The following is an 8,718-nucleotide window of genomic DNA, read 5'->3' as shown; positions in this document are numbered from 1 at the left end:
TAATTTTCATATATAAAAGTTGTTAGTTACTAAAAATAAAAATCATAAATTATTGGTATTATATTTATAAAAGTGTTTAAAGAGTTTATAGAATTTAGAATATTTAATGTTAATGTTTATTGTTAATTATTGGTACTATATTTATAAAAGTGTTTAAAGAGTCTAGAGAATTTAGAATATTTAACGATAATGTTTATTGTTAAGATACATTTTATCTGGAAGTTATTGGTCCAAAATTTTGTAGTCTTAGTTAATAAAAATAAAAATTGTAAAGTTTTTTTTTGTTGTGATGAGAGTGTGGTTGGCACAATGGGACAATGGGACGTTATTCCCTCCTATGGTTTCAAATTCGAGAGGGGGACATCATTGGCCTGTTGTGAAGGCTCAAAGAGTAGGCTCCCCCACCCTAGTGGAGTCTCTCTTGTTGGGTCAAAAATGGGTATATGTGGCTTAAGAGCTCTTGGATATAGTCTTGGTGTTATAGTGCCAAACTAGTTACCAATTCACCATGGTAAGGAAGAAAAACAAACAACAAAACAATTGATGAAAATGTGTTTTATGAAGACATTTCTTATGCTTTAAGAATAATTTAAGAACTTAAATACCCGGGATATAATTGTTTAACCAAAATTTAATTTCACAAATCACAACAAACTAACTTTTCATAAAATAATTATTATCATGAACTAATTTTTTAAGTTAAATTATTATAATTTATAATTAAAAAAATGCTATCTAATTTGTTCAATGTCATTAACGTTCTTGTTTTGTTAGTTTGGATGCTCAGCTTGCTCACATAGAAAGCCATCTCCAATATGACTTGACACCTCCAACACCAACAAAACTCTGAATCTAACCTCATTCTTGATGTTATATTTAATCATTAAACACATATATTTTATTTTTAATAATTTAGTTTATTTCAATTGTCATAGAGTTATTGAATTTAGGCTTCTGTAATCCATGTCAAGTCTATTGAAAAGTGTTTTCGACAAAAAATCACATAAAAATTCATACAAATACTACTTATATTTATAGTTATTGACATTTGCATAAACCTAAATTATTACACTTTAACCATAGTAATTGACAAACTGTTACTGAACTTATCCTAAACAAAATTATCCAATTTTATATAAGATCATTTTAAGATAATACAACTTCAAATTAACCCAAAAAAAAAATGCTAATCAAAATATTATCTAAAATACAATTGAGCGAAAATAAAGGAACTTCCCTCGTTTAGAGTCTCCTCTGTACCTTGCATTTCCCAATCTATTTTGCTATCGATGATTAAACAATACGGGGAATTATTTTCAACCTCCGCCAGGTGGCAAGATCTCCACTTACACAAATATACATAACATGTGACAAACGTATTTTGTTTGTTTGGACGAACATATATACATAAAATATGAAAATATATAATGTTTGTGTATATATATATGCAAACATTATATTCTCAAGCGAGCAATAAATTGGAACAAAGAAATCATTGTCCAGTGATAGTTAGATTAGTTATGTTTTTCTAATCATAAGCAGTCGGATAGAGTTACAACACTGTAACGAATTTAATTTACTGGTTAAAAATATATATATGGATAATAAATTAGTATAACTTTTAAGGATAAATATCTACCATCAAAGTGGCGGTGTCCTTGATTGTGCTTTTTGTTTTTTATAAAGTTGTGTGCTATTCCAATATATCGGATTTTCGTATAATGTACTCGGAGCGTTCTTAAAAATGCACTTTCATGTACACAATCCTAGTGTTATCTTAATGATTTTGATAAGATTAAGATTTAGGGAATGATTATACTTTTATGTACTTTGAATTATTGGGAAAGTTAATTTGGTATTGTGATTTATATATATAAATTAAAGAAATATTTATGGTTATAAAGGAAATTATTTATTTATAAAGAAATTTTTAAAATTTAATTTACCTGTTTTTATTTATTTTATAATTTAAATATAGAAAAAAGAGAATTAATTTTCAAAATAATATTTGACATTTAAGGGCTATAACACAAGTTTTTAACTTTGAATATATATTTATTATATTGTATTTCTAATTTTGTTTGTATTTTAAAGGAGATTATATATATAGATATATAGATATTTTATTTTATAAAATTATAGTTTAGTTTGGTTTTGTGATTTTGTATATCTTATTTCTTCATCTTTTTCAAACTTCTGTTAATTATGCTTGTACTTACTTTTTATATTTTGGAGTTATTTTATGTCTTTTTTCCTTTTGTCATATTTCTACAAACCCTACTCATTGTATTAATTAAGTATAAATATTAATATCATGATAAAATAATTAAATTGTTCGATTAATTTTATTTAATGATGGAGATTTTTTTTGAGTTTTTTAAAGTATTTTTTCTCTCATTTGGTATGTTTTTGATGTATTTGGTACTGTTTTTTTCTCATTTAGTGGTATTAATTTATCAAGGAAATAAAACTTACATTAAATAAAATCTATTTTTTCAATTAATTTAAAACTCATTTATTTTCACTTTAAGAGCGACTCTAAGCTTTTCTTTTCTCCTTTTCTATGTCTTCTCACTCAAGTTCCATTCTTTGAGCTAAGTCATTCATGGACATTGATATAAAATTAAATTAAATTGTTCATTTACTTTATTATATGGTCTTGTTGTGTTTGAAGTAAATTTTAGATTAATTTAACTTAGTGCCATGATGTACTTGCTTCCCTCTTTAGAGATGCTTTACTTACACTAAAGAGGGAAGTATGTATACCAGGACTTAAGGCTCAAGAAAAGTTTGAAGAAGGACGTGGCGAGAATAAATCTAAAGAGACATCACTAATCTTAATCAAATGCTTATGAGGAAAAATAGAAATATTGGTTTCCATTAACATTCTATGTAGAGAAAAATAAGTAATACCACATAGTGAATCTATATTTTGAGTGAATATTGAGCTTTGAACAATGTAAGAGATTTTAAGAGATTTTATGTTGATTGTTTTTTAAAAGCTTAAATGTTAGTTTTATATATATATATATATATATATTCTTATAAGTCTAATAATAATGGGGTAGTATGAAAAAGGGTATGGAATGGAATTCAATTTAGATCTATATGATATAGGGGCATTCTTGTGCATGAGTCATTCCATAATACCTGATAAAATAGTTTATTTCAGTTTTCAAATTTGTTAAATTCTAATAATAGTTTAGTATTTAAGAAAGAGAAAATAGGCCACACCCATAAACTTGAGCATAAACCGAGGGGGTTATTAGTGATTATCTAGATCAAGCTGACGGTTCAATACAATTAGAAAATGATGATGTGGTCCTAGTTGACATTTTTCAACTTTCATTAATGAATTTAGAGTGGGGGGAAAACCATTTGAATTCATTTATGGATAACTTGGAGTAGCTCAATAATTGAATTCTTAGAATAGCTAAGAGAGAGATTAGAGTTTTATAACTTGAACTTTGATAACTTGATTACATGGGAGCACCTCTTAGTAACCTTTTGCTAAGATTTTGAGTTTTTATTAATGAAATAAGTTTAAATGAAATTGTTTTCAAAATGTAATAACTCAAGGTATATCATGTTTGAGTGTGTTTTTCCAATTGTTCTATTGTGCCCTATAAGAATGAGGTGTACAATTATTGTGTTTGCTTAATGGTATGTCAACTTCATGTACCACTATGTAACAACTCCATCTTCAGATTATGATGATAAAATGGTACCATAGAAATGAAGTTGTACAATTATGTATTTGCTTAATTGTATGCCAATTGCATGTACCACTATATAACAACTTCTCATGATTTTGATAATGAATTGGTTTCCTCCATGAATATTGATCTTCAACTTTTAGATTTAAAATTATTTACTATAACTCTTTGCTCTTCCTTCATATAGATCGTAAAAAGTTATAAAGAAGATGGTGAAAATTCCTTTTACAAAGAAGATAATGAAAATTCCTTTTTAAAAAGGCCAAAAATAACATGTACATTAATGATGTAATTTTAATCTTGTAAAAAGACTATGTACTTGTACTTATATAACTATACTTATATTTACTTGTTTTGTATCTTATTTTAAATATGTAAAACATATATTTTTATTTTGTAATATATATATATATATATGAATAATTGAACAAACTCTTTTATTATTAAAAAAAATAATGATTTATAATTTTCATAAAACTTTAATAGAATAAACTATTTCCAACACAAAAGGCAAATAAATAAACAACAATATCAAGCACTAAAATAATAAAAAAAGTGCATGTGTTCTTCTTATTCAAACTTCATGTTACATCTGAGAAAACCTCCCTGTTCCATGATAGAAAAAGTGAACACAACATTGTAAATCTAATTTGGGATAATTGTAGTATCGAGTTTTAAATATGAACCAAGACCGGATTCAATAGGGTTAGGTAGGCATGTCTTTGACGATTAGGCAAAAAAATAATATGCTTAATTGTTATGCTAAAAGGAATTTCTCGTGTCCTTGAAATGAAATATTGTTCCTTTGAAATGGAAAGTACACTCAAGGAGTCAAGGTCGATTCGGTGTTTTTGTATGGAAATGATGCGACCATGAGAAATTGATTCGATTTTGATTAACTGGAGCACATGAAAGCATGGTCACATAGGGGCCAAAAAGTCCTCCAACGGAGGATGTTATGGATTAGTCGGAGGGTGTTATGGATTAGGTCGGCCTTTTTCCAGTTGGAGATACCTCTTCTATGTCAATTTTCTTTCAATTATTTTTCTAGGTTTTCATTTGGTAGTTACGCTAGGAAATTTCTGTTAATGTGGGGGCAGTATATTTTAGTTATTAATGAAATCTAACTTTGGTGAAATGTAATATTATAATGTCACATGTGAGACAAAGGGGGGTCAAATATTTATGTGAATCTAGAAAAATACATAGGAAACAGCAATCCCAATGTGTGAAAGGGTAATAGGGAATGGGCATGACCTTAGTATCTCTGAAATATGAGGGGTAAACAGACTGGGTAATTGTCTTGTTACGAAGACCCTCCAACCGAAGGTACAACGGTCGCCGTCATTGGCAGCCTTTGGCAGAACACTATCTGACAAAATCCTCTTAGAAAAGAAGAAGATAAAGTTAAAAAAGGAAAAAACATTTACCCTTTTACTTAGGCATGGTAATTTTTAGCCTGGAATAGTAGTAACTAGCTGCCACCCACTGTTCTGTTGCAACGTTTTCAAATGTATGATTTTTATTTTTATTTTTTTCACATTCACCGTCTTAAGGGAGCCTTTCTACAGTTTTTCTTGCGAGATGACGTTCTGCCAGTGCGGAATATGGGGCAGGGTACACGTGTCGGCTGGCAGGAGGGAGATGATGACGTGTGCCGGTTTTCAGCGAGTGATTTCAATAATGAGAAGGAAAAGCACGAGGTTTAGCACCGCTGAGTTGGGGGTTAGGCAGTGGAGTGGAGTAGAGTGGACTGGACTGGACTTTTCCAAAGGACGGGCTTAAAAGGGGCTTGAAGGCTCAGCAAGCTAAAGGTCCGAAGGTGTCTGCTTAATTTTATTTGGTTGTCGCTGCGTTTCGATCCCACGACTGCTGTGTCGCTGCTTTTGGATTCCAAGCACGCGGCTTTTGGGAATAATGATGAGTTGCAGGGAGGCCGAGAATGTGTGTTGAGAGGAGGTCTGATGATTGAATCGGCTTAACGGCATTGCGTGGTGGAATTGTGTGGGGTATGGGATGAACCCTTCTGTAAGCTGCTGTACTTCGTCGGAGGAACAAGGGGGGGAAACGAACTGGGTTTGCGAGAGCTGGGGACTGGGCAATCCGGCGATGTCTGTTGGGACGTTAGATAGTGGGAGGCAGACTTTCCATGGCGGCGCTGCTGGGCGAGTGGACTGGGACTGGGACATGAATATTGCTACAAACAACAATCCATTGCTGTTATCTTCTCATCACCGCCATCACCACCACCACCATCATGATCATCATGATTCCGATGAGCACAAGCCTCATCTGATGCCCTCCGCCTCGGCTCCCACTTTCCGGCAATACAATGGTGTAATGGGCCCGTTTTCAGGCCACCAGAACAACGCTCTAGGGCTTCTGAATTCTTCCGGGATTCGCAGTTTCGAGGGATCGAACGATGGAATGAATCCCCCGCCCCCTCCTTCGTTCCATCCGGGGTTGCTGTACTCAGAAATGCCTGGATTCGGCGCCGGGGGCTTTGGCTGCGGTGATTCCAGATCTCAATTGCTGGGCATGATGAGCATGCAGCAACAGGCGGAACATCATCACCATCATCATAAAGAAGGTGGCTTCCACGACATAGTGAAACGGGAGGAGCTTTGCGCTGGAGATTTCCAGGCGAGAATAGGGCTGAATCTCGGACACAGAACTTATTTTTCCGCCGAAGATACTGCCGTTAGTAGACTCTACAAGCGCCCGCGTGCGATTCCTCCCGCTTCACAAGTCCCTCGCTGCCAGGCCGAGGGTTGCAAAGCAGACCTAACAAATGCCAAGCACTATCATCGTCGCCATAAAGTCTGCGAATTTCATTCCAAGGCCACCAGCGTTGTCACAGGCGGCGTCCAGCAGCGTTTCTGCCAACAGTGCAGCCGGTAAATTCATACACGATCGGTTATGGCGTTCATGCTTTTACTTTTGAAACTGATACCTAGGAATACTTCGAGGCTAAGGCTAAATTTTAAAGGCATCTTTCGGAAGCCAAAGGATGTTTCCTCAATAACATCTTTAATAAAATTATTGATGTAGACTGATGCGCCTTGCAATGGAGATTTTTTTTTTCAAGAACTTATGCCTGTATTGTGCACACAGCTTTCATGTTCTTGCAGAATTCGACGAGGTGAAGCGGAGTTGCAGAAAACGCCTGGCGGATCATAACAGGCGCAGGCGCAAACCGCAGACAAACACGATCGTGCCGACTGTCTCCACTGCGGAAGCTGCAACCGCCTTAAAAGTGGAAGACGACACCAACAATGTCTCAGGAAACTGTAACAATACAGCAAGGGGTCAGATATGCTTCCTTCCCCATGAATTCATTAAATAATTAGAAAGTCTAAATTAAAGAAATTTTTTTTCCATGTATTCCGTGCCCTGTAAGATGAGGATTTTAATTTCTTTAAACTCTTAGGATGTGGATGATCGCGTTTCTTTTGTTTCTGCAGGTACTGTACAGTCTTCTGCTTCTGCTTCTGCTCCTGCTGCTCCAGTTCTGAGAACAGAAGCACAAGCTTTGCTGAATGCAATGTCTTTACCTTTAATACTTCAGAACACCAAGGGATCACAGATGAGCAACAATAATACTAATACTACTAATGCTACTACTAATAATCCTATGTTGCAGCAAGCCAATTCTCAGAAGGTTACTGTAGCGAACCAGCAATACGTGCAGCAGAGCGGAGGAGGAGGAGGACACAAGGGGCCGAATTTATCTTTATCGTCGTCATCTGTGGGAATGAGTTTGTGCAATCAGAGGCAAACAACGGCACAAGATTACAGCGGGCTGGAGCTTGCGCTGCCTTGGCTGAGAACAACTTCAGAATACAGCGGATCGAACCATAGACCTCATCCGGCCATGGACAATATCCTTCATCCTATTATATCTCATGAGAAGTCAAATGTTGAAGCTTTTTCGGCCGCGTCGGTTCAGAACTTTCTGCCTTTAACAGGCTCCATGAGTTCCAGAGAACTCGGTAGTTCGCAATGGATGGTTGGGAGTAGTGATAGCGCGAGTAGCCTGGAAGCTGGCCAGCAGATGTTCAGCTTGCTGGAACCAGCTGAACATCATAATAGAACCGAGGAACAATCGCATACGGCTCGGCCAGTGGAATATTTGTCGCATCGTCATCAAGGGGGTCTGAATTCCAAAGAACCTGTTGATGGAAATTCCGGAGCAAAATTCTCTGAAATGCAAAATTCGCTGAGACCGTTCGGCCAGTCTATTTATGACGGAAGTATGTGACTCGAACAACAGACGTCAGATCTCTAATATTGTAAGCATTTTCAGACCATGAACTCAAACTCATTGAAATGCAGTAGCATAATAGTGAATTGTAAAAGTTAAAGATTCAACGCAGGTACGTCTTCCCTCAGTGATCTAATTTAATGCAATAAATTATTCATCACAGGATTGGATTAACTGATGAACCGGTGGAGTTCTTGGGACTAGCTTAGCCCTAAAAGCATGCCGCGAGCTTCAGGAACTATTGCTGTTCTTGTTTAATTCGATTCAGGCCATGAGAAGGCTGCATTACTTAATAGGGTTCGGGAGCGTGGCCATGATCATTATTAGGGCAATTCCTCTTTTACTTAACTCTACATTACATTTCAGCATTTTCTGTGGAGCGAAATCTTGTAACAGCAGTCCGATCCTCGACAATGAAGCTCCAGGTCTTTTCCAGGTCTTTTCGTTCTTGTCCATGAATAAGCGAACACGACTTTTCCTCATGAATAATATGTTCTTCATTAATTTGTTCCTAGCTTATCTTCCATTGTCTGAATACTTTTAATTTGGAGAGGTTTTTAGAAAAAATAAACATGACGCTAATCATTATCTGGTGAATGAATGAATGATTTTAACACAAGCCTCCATGAAACCCCCACTCCCAAACCCCACCTCCCTCGGCCCTCCCAAAAATTCCTATCTTTCGCTATCCTTTACGGCATCTTGCGTTATTAAACCCTAACGGGGGCGTCTAAGCGT

At 35.3% G+C, this 8,718-nt stretch overlaps 1 protein-coding gene across 1 annotated transcript; it reads left to right on the top strand.

Annotated features, from left to right (window-relative positions):
- Positions 1–5,429: 5,429 nt before the first annotated feature.
- LOC149145003 (uncharacterized) lies at positions 5,430–8,491 on the top strand. The gene is made up of 4 exons (XM_089449216.1): positions 5,430–6,613; positions 6,831–7,024; positions 7,181–8,008; positions 8,144–8,491. The coding sequence occupies exons 1-3, from the start codon at positions 5,733–5,735 to the stop codon at positions 7,975–7,977; spliced, it is 1,872 nt and encodes a 623-aa protein (XP_089305342.1). The 5' UTR covers positions 5,430–5,732; the 3' UTR covers positions 7,978–8,008; positions 8,144–8,491.
- The last annotated feature ends 227 nt before the right edge of the window (positions 8,492–8,718 follow it).

This window comes from Pinus tabuliformis, chromosome X (assembly GCF_031772625.1).
Source record: "Pinus tabuliformis cultivar Carrire ecotype Pingquan chromosome X, CPIR1, whole genome shotgun sequence".
NCBI classification, from domain to species: Eukaryota; Viridiplantae; Streptophyta; class Pinopsida; order Pinales; family Pinaceae; genus Pinus; species Pinus tabuliformis.
The sequence above is the reverse complement of the archived record's forward strand: the minus strand, read 5'-3'. Positions and strand labels throughout refer to the sequence as shown.

What these genes read in the sequence shown, in the direction of transcription:
- LOC149145003 (XM_089449216.1), top strand. Translation starts at nt 5,733, where the DNA reads ATGAACCCTTCTGTAAGCTGCTGTACTTCGTCGGAGGAACAAGGGGGG. An exon ending in TTCTGCCAACAGTGCAGCCG is followed by an intron (nt 6,614 to 6,830) that starts GTAAATTCATAC and finishes TTGTGCACACAG; the next exon opens with CTTTCATGTTCTTGCAGAAT. An exon ending in CTGTAACAATACAGCAAGGG is followed by an intron (nt 7,025 to 7,180) that starts GTCAGATATGCT and finishes TTGTTTCTGCAG; the next exon opens with GTACTGTACAGTCTTCTGCT.